Raw genomic sequence first — 17,541 nt, forward strand, 5'->3', positions numbered from 1 at the left:
CACCTCCAGATCCCATTTCTCGCCATTTTCTCCCATATTCCTTTACTTCTCTAAGATTATGCATATTTCTCTAAAGGCAACACTTCACTGTTCCTGTCGATGCCCTGAACTTTTCACCGCATTTTTAAAAAATGTTTATTTTTGAGAGAAAGAGAGAGACAGGGTGTGAGCGGGAGGGGGCAGAGAGAGAGAATGAGACACGGAATCCGAAGCAGGCTCAGAGCCTGAAGCAGGGCTGAAACCCATGAACCACGAGATCATGACGTGAGCCAAAGTCAGACGCCCAACCGACCGAGCCACCCAGGTGCCCCTCTGTGGCATTTAAAATGCGGCTTAGCAATGCATGGTTTCCAAGACACAGAATGGCAACACTTCCAGTGGGAAATCCAATCAGGGCAAACCCGTAAAGAGGGAGAATATGACGCGAGTTGGGAGGGCAGCAGCAAGACGAGGAGATCCTCAAAGTGGGCCAGATTATTGTTTCCCTTTATAGATACGTGTATGAACTTTTGACTTGATCTTAAGATGGGTTCCATTTGTAATTTAAAACAAAATGCTTAAGGGACGCCTGGGTGGCTCAGTCGGTTAGGCATCCGACTCTGGATTTCAGCTCAGGTCATGATCTCACAGTTCGTGAGATCGAGGCCAGCAGTGCGCCTCAGTGCGACAGCACAGAGCCTACTTGGGATCCTCTCTCTTCCCCTGCTCCACCACCACCTGTCTCAAAATAAATAGACTTCAAAAAATTAAAATAAAAAGCAAACCAAAATCCTTAGTAAGAGATAAAAACAAACCAAAGACAACAGAGTGTCTAAGAAAAAAAAAATAAAATAAAACAGTGCCATTAGCAAACAGCAACCAATAAACTCCCAAAAACAGGAGATGTATTCTGGGTACAGCAGCTTGACATTTTCAGCAGAGGTGTCCAAGGCCTATTATAGGGACCCACCAAATTATCACGGATGTAAAATGCTCGTGCACGATGCACACAAAATATAATTCAGACCATAGCTCTTTACAGGAATGTATCAATCCTTTGCCCCAGTGATTCCCAGACTCCTTTTATGGAGTGGAATCAGACATAGAACACCAACGTATCAAATGGATGATGGCGAGAGTCCCCTGGCTGATGTCAAAGAGCTGCCTACAAATGCCACCCACCTACCCCTCATTTCAGCTGGAAATCGAGACCCCACAAAGGAGACGAGAACCATGAAGGTGGACACACCGTCATAGCAGGCATACGGCTCAAATCCCGTGAATTCTATTTATTGATTTATTTTAATGTTTATTTATTATTTTGAGAGAGGGAGAGACAGAGTGTGAGCAGGGGAGGGGCAGAGAGAGAGGGAAACACAGAATCTGCAGCAGGCTCCAGGCTCCGAGCTGTCAGCACAGAGCCCGACGCGGGGCTCGAACTCGCGAACCGTGAGATCCTGACCTGAGCCACACTTGAGTGCCAGCAACTGAGCCACCCAGGCACCCCAAAGTGTGTGAATTTTTGCTCTGCAAGTACACTGCCTTTACTTCAAACCATTTCTGTGTTATATTCAAAGCCATGATGTCACTGCGTGTGAATGAACTTACGCAATTACTCACCTTAAAGACAACTTCAGGATAACCCCTACGCAACCTTCCCTGAGAAACAATTTTACACCAGTTACAACACCTGAGAAACAAGCAGGTGTTTCTGATACTTTTTTGAATCCTTGAAAAAGTCAGTTATATAAATCTATGGGCAATGTCTCCTGAGACCGTAGAATACCTGTCAGGCGAGAAATCTGTTGAAGTCACCAACTGACTTAGTGGCATGGACTCCATTATGGGCAGCACACAGCAGATAGGCAACGAATGGGCAATACCAATCAATCCCACACCCAACTGGCCCATAAACCATTAGATCTACAGCACCGAAGAGCTTTGCTGCGATCCATCGATGGTGCTGCTGGGGTGGATACCACCCTCACCGTGCACCATGATAACGAACGAGCAATCAAGACCCACTTGGAGGCACCTAACTGTAAGCATCGTAATCATAATTTTGTATCTAGATCAACTAACAAGCACATCTGACTTTTTTTGCGTAATTATAGAAGCTACATCGTTTCCAAACTCATTCTGTAGTTTACCTGATTCATGCTTAATACAGACAGGAAAGCCTGGAGGTGGGATCTGAGTGGAAAAAGTACAGAGTTGAGGCTTTTCTCAGCCCTGAGCTGGGAGCCCAGCACTGATCCCCACGAAGGGTATCGCTGGGAGTCAACCCTTCACCCTTCACCTCTACATGTCCTTTTCTTGTAAGTAAAGTAAGCAAACCCATCCAGTGGGCGTGGTGAGGATTAAGTGAGCAACGACAGCCATCCATGGCTGGCCAGCCACAGGTTCTCGATGAGCGGGTACTAAAGCATAGAAGTCAGACTGTTGTAAAGCAAAAATAATTTAAAGCATGCATGAGGCTTCAAATTGCAGGTAGTGATCCCCAAAAGGGAGTGATACCATGGGAGGTAAATTCAAATGAATGTTTAAATGGTGGTGGAATGAACTAATTCAAGATGTAAAGGCAAAGTGGAGACAATGAATGAGTGAATAGAGAGGTTAAGAGCCACAAATAAATAAATTCCGGGTATTTCCATCAGAAGGCATTCGCGAGGAGCTTCTCTTTTATGTCTAAGGTCTTTGGACGCTTGTCATGAAAAAATAAATAAATAAGAGGCAGATGTGATGGAACTCAAGTCTTGGATATGTATGCCTTCCTAATGACCAAGGTGCAGAGCAGAAGAGGAGATATGGTTATAAAAGAGCATCTTTTTGGAAAATAAATGGAAGACGAGTCCAATGACTAGACTTCATGCAGACATAAATAATGGCCTTCCACTTCTGATGATACGTACCAGTTTGCCAGGCTTCATTCCAGTGTATCAATAACATACTAATAGCTCTCAACGCATCCTGGACTAGATAACAAGTTATATGGCCAATGGCTGGCAAGACTGTGCCACACAGTCCTGAGTAAAGAAAACATCCATATTCCACAACACAAGTGTCTTCTAATCATTATTTTTTTTTAATTAAGGTTCAGGTTGGAGGGCGGCATTTGATAGATACTAGTGATTACATTGTTTCGCCAGCAGCGATTACACGTGTAGAGCAACAATGATATTCATATGTTGTCCAGAGGTATTAGTAAGAATGGAAATTATAAGGTGATTCGGTGTCCTTGTTGCCATTACTGGGCTATGAGATTTCACACCTAAAGCCTCATGCTGAAATCTGTGTTCGTTCCATGCACAGCCTCCTGTGTACACCGTAATTCCTGTTGTCAAACCCTCCTCCTTTGGGTGGGAAAACAGCATTTATTACTCCATAAAAACAATACTATCAAACAATATTTTTCCAATTTCTTAGACAGAAAAAGAGCAGTTATGCACTAATGGCTTCTTTGAAGAGGAAACTCAATATTTCCACGTTTTGCGAAAAACATCTCTCTCCGTATCAAAAGCACTAATTAGAACGTTCGTCCCCACGCACGGTTGTGCCGTTTTATCGGATCATCTTTTTAAATATCCGGACGGCAATGGTTTAAAAATATTTCTCAACACTGAAAATAGCCGGCTTCCTGCAAGCTAAAAGGAAGTGTCCCTTAACAATTTTGAAGAGGGTCGGGAAGAAACGCAAGATCCGTGGTAAAGACAGATAAACTAAGTCACATTTCAGAATCTCTAGCACTCTGTATAATCGGCCAAGCTGGCACGGTTCACCCCAGCAAATAAAAGGGGGTCTGTGGCCTTCGCAGCGTCTCCACAGTAGCTCATTCGTGCACTGTAAATAGACCCGCACAGAGATGCTAAATTGATTCTTTGATTTCTCTGTCGCCCACTACAGCTCTCTGTTTTGCCATCGCGATTTCTTTTTTAACTCTCAGGAGCAAAACGTGGACTTAACGTCTTTCAACGGGAAATATTTTAGAAGCAAACTTTTGTCTTTTGCTTAAAAGATCCGTATGTATACATGTATAAATGTGTACATATATGTGTGCATACGTATATGCATATATAAATACATATACACATTTACATGTGTATATAGTGTGTGTGTGTGTGTGTGTGTGTGCATAATCCCACAGCATTTCCCAGATCTGCACATAATTTCACAAACATGCCAAACTGATAAGGGGTCACCATGTAAATGGAGCTCCATCCCACAGCTGGGCTTCAGAGGGGGAGAAAATCGATTTCCTTTCAAATCTAACGTTTTAAGGAACATCAACGCATCATGCACCCAAGAGAACATTCTGTTACTCCACAGAAGCAAAAGCTTGTTCAATGGGCACTGCTTCATTCAGAAAATAGAGCCCAGGGTTCCGTGCTCGGTCTGATGATGCTACAATGCCCTCTTCGAAAAGACCATACGCACTGCACTGACACGTTGTATCCTCCCTCCACCTCTATGTCAGAATGGACCTTTTGTAAGAGACCAAGAAACACGATTTCCTGTTTCAAGGACTAGCGGCAGAAGCAACTACCCAGAAACTGCTGAAAAAATGTTCAGAAATGCAGGCACTGATGGGGATGTGATGTTAACTACAATGATTCTACAAGGACCTGGCTCAGAGGACCTATGAAAACAGAAAACGAAATAAAATCATAAAACGAGAGGGTTCTTGATGCTAATGCTTTTTATTTTCTTTCATGTGCAAAAACCAACGGGGAATTTTGAGGACTTTATCAATGCTCCAAAAGGCTCAACTTTGCAAACATCTGTGGGTGATTTGCACTTGTAAACTACAAATGCATTTCTACCACTCCCCACCCCCCCACCCCCACCCCAGCTCCAGGGGTCTTTCCTAGGTGAATGTTTTCACATGTAAATGAAAAAAAATGCTCAAAATAACATGAAAACATCAAGGTGAAAATAAAATATTCTTGGTAATATTTGTCCATTTGGAGAGAACATTTTCAGCCACAGATTTTGTTCAGCAGAGCTCCATTTACGCGTTCTATTGTTGTCTTAAAAACAAACGTTTTGGGGCGCCTGGGTGGCGCAGTCGGTTAAGCGTCTGACTTCAGCCAGGTCACGATCTCGTGGTCCGTGAGTTCGAGCCCCGCGTCAGGCTCTGGGCTGATGGCTCAGAGCCTGGAGCCTGTTTCTGATTCTGTGTCTCCCTCTCTCTCTGCCCCTCCCCCGTTCATGCTCTGTCTCTCTCTGTCCCAAAAATAAATAAACGTTGAAAAAAAAAAATTAAAAAAAAAAAAAACGTTTTCGTGTATGCCTAGGAATATTAGTCATGAAATGTACAACGGTAGACAAAGCTACAAAAGAAGATAAATCTCAAAATAGAGCCCACCCCAAATATCTATTTTTCCAAGCCCCCAGTGGGGAAAAAGGAAATAAACAGCAAAACCATGGAGAGCCCTTACTGGTGGATTTCCATGCCCTCACCCTTTACGGTAAATCAGAAACTGTTGCAAAATTCAAGTGAGAGTCAAGCTCCATTGTGTGCAAATACAACAGTCATTGTAACCCCGCCACAGAGGCACAACGCTCACAGAAGATCAGTTAAGGAATTAGGTGAAAGATTTTCCAGCCCCCAAGCTAAAGACAAGTAAAGAAATCTACTATCTACGGCCCTCCATCATCACTGCTTCCCAAAGGATCACCCACCAGCAAATGAGTTCCCTCTACAGGGCTGTGATGCCCAAAAAGTATTCATTTGGCCCAAAGATAGAAATGCGCTTAAGTAAAATTTCATTTTAATTTGGGACCTTGGAGTCTGCCTTTGTTGGAGGAAGGATAGGGGTTCCCCAAAATACAATTCAACGATGAAAAGCTGCATGCCGGAAAAAGACGACCAAACCTCTCCTGCAGCGAGCCCAGGGAAATAGAACCTTCCAAGGATCGGAGTAACACAGTGCAGATCAGCTACTCCCCACACAGTAAAAAGCACCACTTTGTCACCGCCCCTTGCACATTTACCCGATGCCATCACTCACCTAGAATTCCCAGCCGGTAGTTAATGGTGATCACAATGACATTGCCGTAGCTGGCCAGCACACTGCCGTCTATCATATTCCCAGTGCCCTCCATGTAAGACCCGCCGTGGATATAGACCATGACCGGCTTCTTACTGTTCTGATCATGGATGTCTGGAAAAAGAAAGTCAAGTAAGGAAATAGAATAAAAAAAAAAAATCACACTGATGAACTGATACTATGCAACGGACAAAGGGCACGGATTATTATGTTCTTCCTTCTTTGGACTGGAATCAACCATGCATCTATGTGGAATTACATACACCGTGGTAAGACTGCCTAAGAAAACTGCTCAATGTTATCATTTTTTCTAGTCACAGAAATGGTATTTTTGAGAAGCATACGGACATCTGAAGTAATATGAATGCCTATGTACATTTCTGTACCTACCTAAAACACTAGAAACTAGAAGATTTTGATGAAATGCTTACTTCCTAAACAGTGCTCAACTCCTAAAAGGTGATTTATTCAAGAAGCACACGGCGTAATAAGTTTCATCATCTTGGGAAGTGTGCAATCTGCTTCAAAACGATCATTTGCTTTTCCCTCTCTATTCAGAGATGAGCCTACAGATGCATTTTTAACTGAAACATGAGAATACATGAGAACCAGTGAGGCTGAATGTAGCAAACTCCAAGTAAACGGTTAAAAATTATCAACAGAACAGAAACGTGTAAAACCGAAAACAGGGCAAAACAACATGTCCGAGCAAAGGTCTTTGTTCTAGTTTGCTGACTGCGATAAATATCTCAACATATTTAAGTAACGAAAATGAAAGGGGTGCCTTGGGTGGCTCGGTGGGCTGAGTGTCCGACTTTGGCTCAGGTCATGATCTCACAGTCTGTGAGTTCAAGCCCCGCATCGGGCTCTGTGCTGACAGCTCAGAGCCTGGAGCCTGCTTCGGATTCTGTGTCTCATTCTATTTCTGCCCCTCCTCCACTCACGCTCTGTCTCCTCTGTCTCTGTCTCTGTCTCTCTCTAAGAATAAACATTAAAAAATTAAAAAAAAAAAGGAAACAGATGTAATAGAAATGACACAAGACTCCAACCTCAACATGAAATGATTGACATGCAATCTATTTTCAGAGGGATATGAACCCCAGTTGAGATTTGCAACCACTGGGCACCCTTGGTAATGACTTTGTGGCTTTATTTCATAACGATGTAAAAACAGTGTTTCACAATGGTCTGTGAGGACAGGAATTCAGAGACCATCTGTCCATTTGTGGAGCCTGCTTTGTGAACAGGTATTGATTAAATCACCTTTTAAAATCAGTCCTTAAGTTTACGTTTACTGTATCACACTGATTCCTTTTACAATTATTTCTGAATATCTCTCTACATGTATCCATAGATATATACACATAGGTGTGTGTAAATAATGTATATATCTGTCTGTCATCAAAAGAAACCCCAATGTATCCCATGTACATTTATTGTCACCTTTTTTTCAGTCAAGTGTTTTTTCTCCTTCAGCAAGACACTTTTGAAATCTCAAGAAAGGAATTTTAAGGAAATGAATCACTATCATTTGGATGAGGGGGGCTGCTAATAAAATGAATTCTGATCACAATCTCAAAATGAGTTCATTGGGTGCCTCAGGAAGGGGGCTCGAAAAACCCACTGGTCACAGTCAAATACAGAAAAAAGTGTCACGCTCCCATGTCCCTGCAGATCCTGAATAGATAGCAGAAGAACCGATCTTATTTTCTCAAATAAAATTCAAATATACAGTAAAAATGCTTTCTTCATCCCTTGTTCATCAAGCGCTACTTGGAATTCTGAAACACACGGGTGTTTGGAAAGGTGTTGGGTTTTGAACCACGTACTCCTGTGTCTGGCTCCTGATTTGCTGGTTTTCCCCTTAATTCTTTTAGCAGGTGCAGGCTGTTGGGCGGTCCACTGTGGAACAGGATGTGGTGGAGACTTTGAAGGCTACTTGAAGGGGTTTTCTCAGAGAAAATGCTAGGTTAACATCTCTAAGCTTTCCAAAGGCATAGAACAAGGTTCTCGTGAACTTGAAGAGTAATAAATAACAAATGCCCTGTTAATTCAAAGTAAAAAAATATATATCACAGGGTATTGGTATTCAGTGACTAGGGGGCATTTTAAGGGGAATAAAGTTGCATTTTGAGCATTGGGAAAACAGATCCTAAGAAGCAGAAATGCTCTAATAAGAGATGCAGAGTAAGAGGCAAATTATATCTCTGGCTGGTGTAAGAGAACCAAAAAAAAAAAAAGTTTTGGGTTTTGTTTTAATACATTTTCTCTTTTTTTTTTTCTTTTTACATGATCCGATAGAATCTTTTTAAATTAAAAAAAAATTTGTTTTGGGGCGCCTGGGTGGCGCAGTCGGTTAGGCGTCCGACTTCAGCCAGGTCACGATCTCGCGGTCCGTGAGTTCGAGCCCCGCGTTGGGCTCTGGGCTGATGGCTCAGAGCCTGGAGCCTGTTCCGATTCTGTGTCTCCCTCTCTCTCTGCCCCTCCCCCGTTCATGCTCTGTCTCTCTCTGTCCCAAAAATAAATAAAAACGTTAAAAAAAAAAAAATTAAAAAAAAAAATTTGTTTTAATACATTTGTTTTTTTTTTCATTTTACATGATCTAATAGAATCTTTTTAAATTAAAATTGTTTTTTGTTTTAATACATTTTTTTCTTTTTACACGATCTAATAGAATCTTTTTAAATTAAAATTTTTTTTTGTTTTAATACATTTCTTTTTTTCCTTTTCACATGATCTAATAGAATCTTTTTAAATTAAAAAAATTTTGTTTTAATACATTTCTTTTTTTTCTTTTTACACGATCTAATAGAATCTTTTTAAATTTTTAATTTTTTGTTTTAATACGTTTCTTTTTTTCCTTTTTACATGATCTAATAGAATCTTTTTAAATTAAAAAAATTTTAATACATTTCTTTTCATTTTTACACGATCTAATAGAATCTTTTTAAATTTTTATATATTTTTTTGTTTTAATACATTTCTTTTTTTTTCTTTTTACATGATCTAATACAATCTTTTTAAATTTTTATTAATACGTTTTTGGATTCAGATAAAATGGCAGGCGTTTTGGGGCCCGCCACAACAGAGAGGCTGGCGTGCGAGTCAGGTGCGGGATGAGCTATTCTAAGGCCATCGGAAAAGATCTTGCGGAAAAGATCTTGCGAAGAGAGGTAGGGACAGCCCTAGAAACACACGGGAGTTACAACAATAATTAAATAATAACAATGTTAAGACAAGAGCAGGTGTGAAACCAGCATTGGCCCCACTTCTTGGACCCAAGTTGATTAAACGGCACCACCAGGGACTCCTTGCTGTCATCATCCGCTTCTGTGCCTCGAATTGTGTTTCCCCCCAGAACCCAAATGTTCCTCAAGGGCCTCTGCCCTGTAAGGCAAATGCACAGAGGTCCGTGCACTTTCCTACTTGGACGGCAGAAATGGAGTCTTCCTGGCAACTTACTTGGGACTTTCTGTCTTGTCTCTTGGACACTATTTGTTGTGCTGAAGGCACAGGTACAGTGTGGTCCCGGTTGTTACAGACCACTCTCTTCCAGAGTTTAAAAAGCATCAGTTTAGTTCCAGTGGCTGATCTGTCCAGCAACTTGGGATCCTTCAAGAAACAACATCCACGGCAACCAAACATTTTTTGGGGGGGGTGTAACAAAAAAGTTTTCAAAACAGCCTTGGTGTTGGAAAGGAAAAGATAGAGATGTAGGTTTTTGACCTTTTCATTTTTCACATCTTTGCTATCCCTGCTTCCTACCCCCCAACCCCACCCCCCTTTAAATGCTGCTAAAAGGCAGGCAGCAGAGAAACGAGATCTTGTTAAAACACTTTGTCATGTATTTCACTGTGAGCCAGAGAAGATTCTTTGAAACTTAACTGTGAATCCGGATATTTAAAAAAAAGAAAGAAAGAAAGAAAGAAAAAAAAAAAACGAAAAAGAAACAACCAAAACCAGAAATGCCAGACACCCAAAAAGTTCTACGAGGGTGTCTCACAGTTTGGCAGCTCGTAGAAGGAATTAAGAAAACCAAATCTCCAAAATACAATATTAACTTACAAATAACTTTGGAAGGAAGAAAAGAAAGTATACATGCATGTGCTAAAATTTCATTTTCTCTTCTTATGACCAAGCCAAAAAAAGGGGGAAAAAAGGAAAAAGGAAAAGAAAAACATACGATGCCTTGTAAATAACATTTTTTTATTAACTCACTTCATATTTAGAAACGTTTATACTCCTTATGGGTGGTTTGCATTCAGCGACAGGGTCATTGAGATTAAAAAGCACAGTGGTTTCCAAACAAGAAGAAAATAAAAAAAGCACACAAAAGTGTACTCGTTTCAGAGAAGGGGAGGAAAAAGAGGTTGAAATAAAAAAAAAAAATAGAGAGAGAGATATAAAATCATGCATCAGGGTCGAGCTTTGAAAAAACAAAAAATACCTTCGTCTTCAGGACGATCATTACTGGTTATATCATCTGCGTTTTTCTTTGTGTTGGCTCCTGGGGTCATAATGAGAAGGAAAATAAAGGGAAAAAAAAAGAGAATTCAAAAACAACAGGTTTGCAAAAAAACCAGAAGAGAGATACTACCCAGTAAAAGAAAAAAAAAATGTCACACAAAAAGTTGAAATTTGTTACATTTGGATTTCAAAAAAAATGAGGTAGGGGGTCGATGCAAAATGCATAAAAACATAAAGATGTCAAGAAGAACAAATTCAAAATGTTACTTGCGAAAAATATTCTCTATCCTGTGAAAATGCAGTTTGGGGGGTTATAATGATAGTACTGCAAAAAAAAAAAAAAGGAAAAAAAAAGAGCTAATGTGAGTTTGAAAAAAAGAAAATTAAATTATTAAGAAAGATTTTCCACATTCTCAGAAGAAATGCACATGAAGTATTCAATGTCCCTCTAATTTTAACATATTATAATCTACATAAATTCATGAAATGTCACCGATACACCTTGGTTATAAAATTCCATAATGGAAGAAGAAACACATTTATGCAATAAACACAGAAGGACTTTCAATAAAATATTTAAAATTGACATTAGTTCCATGCAGATGAACTTAAAACACAGCGTTTCAAATACAAATCAGAAATGTCAGTTGATTTATTAATTTGAATCATGAAATTCACCTCTGACCGGTGTCTAGAGAACTACTCAATATTTGCTCCTGTTTAGTATAAAAACAAACACAACAACAAAACCAGCATTTTCAATCAGGATTTCTTAAGTTAAAACATTATCAATCATGTTCTCTCTGATTGAAACACTTATTAAATATTACTTCAATGTTATCACTCATTGAATTTAAGATAAGTATATAATAAAGTCACCTACCTTGATGACCTGAAATTTAAACCAGATAAGAATGTCCATGTAGACAAAATATGGCGGGCGGCGGGGTGGGGGGGGGTCCCTCAACTACACCACAAACACTCTCTTCCATATTCGGTATGCAGTGCACCATTTTCCTTTTTATATTTTCCAGATACAAGATGACAAAACATTTAATAATGCTTGAATTGTTTGGTTAATTAGCTCAATTGTCTTCTTTTCATAGATAGACACAATCAGAACATGCATATTACAGATCCACTAGCTTCAAAAAGGTCTGAACCACATCCTTCTAGAAGTTCTAAGTAACTCAAAAGAACTCAGCATGTTGTGAAGCCAAAATGTGAAACTGTGGTGTTTTTGTAGTCAGAGAAGGCTTGCATATTTTCTATTTTATGTGGTTTAACACCTTTTAATGAGCACACCTAGGTGGGTGGGAAATCTGATTTGTTGATTTTTGAGGCTTAAATATCCCCACTGTCGATAATTTCAAACTACCAACATAAAGTTGTTGAAGACAGCTGCACAGAGGTGCCTGGGACCCCTAGAAACTCCAGCCTAATTCCACCCTCATCCACCTAAAATTAGAGTCAAGTCTTATAGAAACCACCTCTCCTTACAAAACTTTCATTTCTGGTCCCTTAGAAAGTATCGTGATGCTGATATCCCAATCTATTATAGTCATTACCTTGATATCAACATCTATTTATTGCCCGCAATCCTACTGCATTTAAATATCTAAAAAGGGGCACCTGGTTGGCTCAATCGGTTAAGGGTCCTACTCTTGATTTCAGCTCAGGTCATGACCTTGTGGTTCCTCAGATCAAGCCCCACATCAGGATCGGCGTTGACAGCTCAGGGCCAGCTTGGGATTCTCTGTCTCCTCTCTCTCTGTCCCTCTTCTGCTCATGCATGTGCATGAAATCTCTCTCAAAATAAACAAACTTTTTAAAAATAAATGAATAAATACCTAAAAGAACTTTAAAAAATCAGATTAGGGGCGCCTGGGTGGCGCAGTCGGTTAAGCGTCGGACTTCAGCTCAGGTCACGATCTCGCGGTCCGTGAGTTCGAGCCCCACTTCAGGCTCTGGGCTGATGGCTCAGAGCCTGGAGCCTGTTTCCGATTCTGTGTCTCCCTCTCTCTCTGCCCCTCCCCCGTTCATGCTCTGTCTCTCTCTGTCCCAAAAATAAACAAACGTTGAAAAAAAATTTTTTTTTAAAAATCAGATTAGCTTGACTGTCTTTGGGTTGTGTTTGTCGGGGTTTATCAGCATAGAACCTATTTCAAAGTGAACTCATGGACTGAATTTATGACAAAACTATGTAGAAGCTTATAAGGGATGCCCTTCTCGGAGAAGTATGCTACGGGAGTGATCCACAAATCTGTGTTACAAGTCCTCCCCTCATTTCTGGAAGAAAAAAATTTGCATTCCTCTCTGTAAGCAGATTTTGTAAGTAAAGTGTGAGTGACCTGAAACACATCCTGGGCTGGATGAGAGGCAATGGTTAGGGAACCTTCCCCAACAAAGAGAGGAAAGTTCTAAAGACTAAGAATGCTTTTACAATTTTGATAACATAGTTCCAAGGCTGATTAAGTAGCAATCCAGGGTAATCTACTGCCTCTTTGATTCTTTACCAAACTTTCTGGTTAACCAAAGTGTGATTTTTAAGAGCTTTACTGAAGCATGATTTACATCCCATAAAATCAACTCATCACAGTATAAGATTCGATGATTTTTTTTTTTAACGGAGTTGTGGCAACTATCAGCATAATCCAATCTTAGAACATTTGCATCAACCCAGAAAGACTCTGTTCTAATTATAGGTGCCATGTTCTTAGCCTCCGTCTCATTAACCTACTTTCTGTCTTTCTACATTTGCCATCTCGGGGCGTGTTGTATAAAGGAATTTGTATAATGCCCAGTCTTTTGTGTCTAAAGCAGACACTCTCACTTAGCGTGTTTTCAAAGTCATTTATGCTGTAGCATGGATCAGTACTCGATTCTTTTATATGGATGAATAATATTCCATTGTATGGATAGACCGAATTTTGTTTTTCCATTCATCTGTTGGTGGCCACTCGTACTGTTTCCACGTGGTGGCTATTAGAACGCTGCTTGGAACATGTGGGCACAATATTTACATTAGGATATAGGTGTTTCTTTCTGTTGGGTAGATATCTAGGAGTGGAACTGCTATTTTATATGGGAAATTGATGTTTAATTTTTTTAACTGTTTTAATGTTTATTTATTTATTTTTTTTTTTGAGAGAGAGGGAGAGGGTGAATGGGGAAGGGGCAGAGAGAGAAGGAGACACAGAACCCGAAGCAGGCTCCAGGCTCTGAGCTGCCAGCACAGAGCCCGATGCGGGGCTCGAACTCACAAACCATTAGATCATGACCCGAGCAGAAGTCGGACGCTTAACCAACTGAGCCATCCAGGAGCCCCCCAAGCGTAACATTTAAAATAACTAGAAAGAGTACATGCAAGAAAATGCAAAATTGAGAACTTCCAACATGTGGAAATTACAAGGAGTCTCTGTCTCTCACGGTTTCCCAAAAATAAATAAATGTTAAAATTTTTTCTTTACATTGGGTTCTGTGTCCCCTATTATTGAATTGTTAAGTGTTCTTTATTTTTTTTAAATTTTTTTACGTTTATTTTTGATAGAGACAGAGTACAAGTGGGGGAGGGGCAGAGAGAGAAGGAGACATAGAATTTGAAGCAGGCTCCAGGCTCTAAGCTGTCAGCACCGAGCCCGACATGGGGCTTGAACTCATGAACCATGAGATCGTGACCTGAGCCAAAGTCGGACGCTTAACCGACTGAACCACCAGGTGCCCCTACATTTTTTAGATACAAGTCTTTTTCCAGAAATATGATCTGCAAATCTTTTCTCCCAGTCTGTGTGGCTTCTCTTTCAGTTTTCTCAGTGGTGTCTTTTGAAGTGCAAACGTTTGTTTTTAATTGTGATGAGGTCGATTTTGTCCATTTTCTTTCAAAGCTTGTTGCTTTGGATATCATATTTGAGAAATCCTTGCCCAAGCCAAGATCCTGAAGATTTTCTCTCATGTTTTTCCCTCAATGCTAACCAGTTGTCGCTCTTCACCTTTTAAGTGTCTGAGTTACTTTCAGTGTATGATATGAGGTTAGGGTTGAAATTCATTGTTTGCGTCTGAGTATCTCACTGTTTTAGGACCATTGATTGAAATGCTAACGTTCCCTCGTTAAGTTCTTGAGACAATATTGCTGAAGCCAGTTGACTATAAATGCCAGGACTCTATTTATTCCCGGACTCTTTTAATTATATTCCATCCTGCGTTTCTATCCCCATGAGTCCCTACCTGTCCTGAAGACTACAGCTTTATAGTATGCTTTAAAATGGGGAAGGAGTGGGGCGCCTGGGTGGCTCAGTCGGTTGAGCGTCCGACTTCGGCTCAGGTCATGATCCCACCGTTCGTGGGTTAGAGCCCCACATCGGGCTCTATGCTGACAGCCCAGAGCCTGGAGCCTGCTTTGGATTCTGTGTCTCCCTCTCTCTCTGCCCCTCCCCTGTTCATGCTCTGTCTCTCTCTGTCTCAAAAATAAATAAACGTTAAAAAAATATTTTAAATAAAATTTATTTAAAAATAAATAAATAAATAAATAAATAAATAAAATGGGGAAATATTAAAAAAATATTTTAAATAAAATTTATTTAAAAATAAATAAATAAATAAAATAAAATGGGGAAGGAGTGGGGCGCCTGGGTGGCTCAGTCGGTTGAGCGTCCGACTTCGGCTCAGGTCATGATCTCGCGAGATCTTGCGTGATCTCGCGTGAGTTCAAGCCCCCCCTTCGGGCTCTGTGCTGACAGCTCAGAGCCTGGAGCCCGTTTCCGATTCTGTGTCTCCCTCTCTCTCTGCCCCTCCCCTGTTCATGCTCTGTCTTTCTCTGTCTCAAAAATAAACGTTAAAAATTTTTTTTAAATAAATAAATAAATAAAATGGGGAAGGAGAAGCCAGCCAACTTTATTCTGCTTTGTCAAGATAATCTGCTCATTCTAGATCCTCTGCCTTTATACACAAATTTTCAAACGAGCTTGTCAACTGAAGAAAAAAAAAAATCACCCACCGAGATTTTGACAGAACTTATTTGCCAAACTGCAATTTTGAATTAATTTCATATAGCACAGTACGACCCAGAAACATCATTAGGTATCACCTTTAATGTTCAATGTGTACTTAATGTTTCACCTTTTTGTTCATGTTTAGTAAGTTGTTGCTGCATTTTTCTTTGCAAATATAGCTAATTAAATGTCCTTTAAAAAAAACAATGGAGTTATCCTGAATATCTAATTTAGTTAGAATCGTGAGCTATGGGAAAAAGATTCTGGTGGGATTCATTCCGCAGCAAACCCATCTTGCACAAGCCAAAAAAAAAAAAAAAAAGGCATTTCAAAATCCATACACGCCATGAGTTTTTTTTTTTCCACCCACTCCATGTCTATACCATTCTCCAAGTGCCAGAAACATATTCCTTTACATCTAATAATTAGGCCCTCTATGAAACCTCCATGGGGAAATAGCTCTAAATATTAAAGGGAATATTTAAGCAACTTCAAACAAATGCATAGCTGTTCCATTATTAAAATTTAAGTATGATTTTATAAATAAAATATCTCAATGTCGCTGGTCCTTGAAGGGTGTCCATCATTTTTTTATACCTGTGCTTCTGATGTGCCCTTCTTATGGTTTATCTGCATCATTTTCAAAAGTAAAACTATTTAAACGAGTACTCTGTATCCTAAATGGAGAAGAACTACTTTGTAGAGAATTCAGAAAAGGTAGAGCATGGTAAAGGAAAGGAAAATCAATGAAAATCCTCTAGATGCTGATTTTAACATTTCAAGGCAAGAAAATAATTTCATAATTCCTCTTTTTATTATCCATTACCTTTGTAGCCAGTTATGTATGGAAATCCTCAAACACAGTCATCAGACAGTGTGAGATGATCGCGTCATTTATGCGAGAACGTAACGAAATGATACAATATGGAAAACCTTTAAAGTATTGCTTTCAAAATGAGATATCATATTTAAAATGTATTTATTAGTTCACATTTTTTTGGGTCTCTTAACAGTGCAAATTCCAAGCAGAAGGTAGACTTGTTTTCTTAAATACAAAAAGAGTGCATCTTAGCTAAATGCATTATTTTCATCACACGGGAAGTTGCGTAATGGGCTACAGGGGACATAAATGCTTTTCCCGGCCATCACACACGTGTGTGATTGATCGCTTTGTCCCTCGGCCACAGAGGAATGCTTCTTTTTAATCTTCTAATTCAGTAATGGGCTCATTTCAGCAATAATAACCTGAATGGGATCTGATCCATGAGAGAGTGCCCATGCCTCATCACTTAACTCACTGGTAACCCATTCCTTCTAAAGACAGGTATGGATGCTTTAAAGATGCCAGCCTTGGCCGCCAGTGGGTACCACGAATAGATACTCCACACGTACATCTTAATATACGCTCTCACTCTTACTGGAACATCGATCTGAAAGATAACACGAAACACTTCATTCAGAGGGTTTCATCCAAAGCATATGTACCTTGAAAAATGGGGTCCCCACAGATGAGTTCACTTTCTGCATCTGAAGCAATGAGCATAGTTGATCTTCATTTCCCGCCCCCCCCCCCCACCCCGCCTGGAATCACAACATCTGAACCAGATCGCGTTGCACTCAAGGAAAATACAGGCAAGGCTGGAGAGCCTGTCTAATTAATGCAGCCTTCAACGAACAGGCTTCCTGACATCCGCATTTGGAATTTCTGTTCATTCCATGCCTTGGTGACACAGGACAGGAGGGTGATACGGGACAGGGTCGACTATGGGAAATCAAGAGCATTCCTTTTTTTTTCTTTTAATGTATTTATTTATTTTGAGAGAGAGAGCATTAGTGGGGGGGCAGCAGAGACACAGGGAGGCAGAGAACCCCAAGCAGCCTCCCCACTGTCAATGCAGAGCCTGACGCGGGGCTCAATCTCCTGAACCGCGAGATCATGACCTGAGCCGGAACCAAGAGTGGGAGACTTAACCAACTGAGCCACCCAGGTGCCCCAAGGGCATTCCTTTTTAATGTGGAAGGAGGATTCTTGGTGATCAAAAGCCCTAGGAAACAGA

General features: G+C 40.3%; 1 protein-coding gene across 2 annotated transcripts in view; it reads right to left on the reverse strand.

Moving 5' to 3' along the window:
• Nucleotides 1-17,541, reverse strand: part of NLGN4X (neuroligin 4 X-linked) — a 238,815-nt gene that overhangs the window by 113,974 nt on the left and 107,300 nt on the right. The window contains exons 2-3 of one of the 2 annotated variants that reach the window (XM_047076351.1): nt 10,477-10,536; nt 5,991-6,143 (exon numbers count right to left, since the gene is read on the reverse strand). In XM_047076351.1, coding sequence (XP_046932307.1) covers nt 5,991-6,143; nt 10,477-10,536 — 213 coding nt within the window. The remainder of the gene's footprint in view (nt 1-5,990; nt 6,144-10,476; nt 10,537-17,541) is intronic. The other variant, XM_047076352.1, reaches the window with a different exon arrangement.

This window comes from Lynx rufus, unplaced genomic scaffold (genome assembly GCF_022079265.1).
Source record: "Lynx rufus isolate CCGP_SWC_20201006 ecotype Redwood Valley unplaced genomic scaffold, mLynRuf1.p SCAF_14, whole genome shotgun sequence".
Classification (NCBI taxonomy): Eukaryota; Metazoa; Chordata; class Mammalia; order Carnivora; family Felidae; genus Lynx; species Lynx rufus.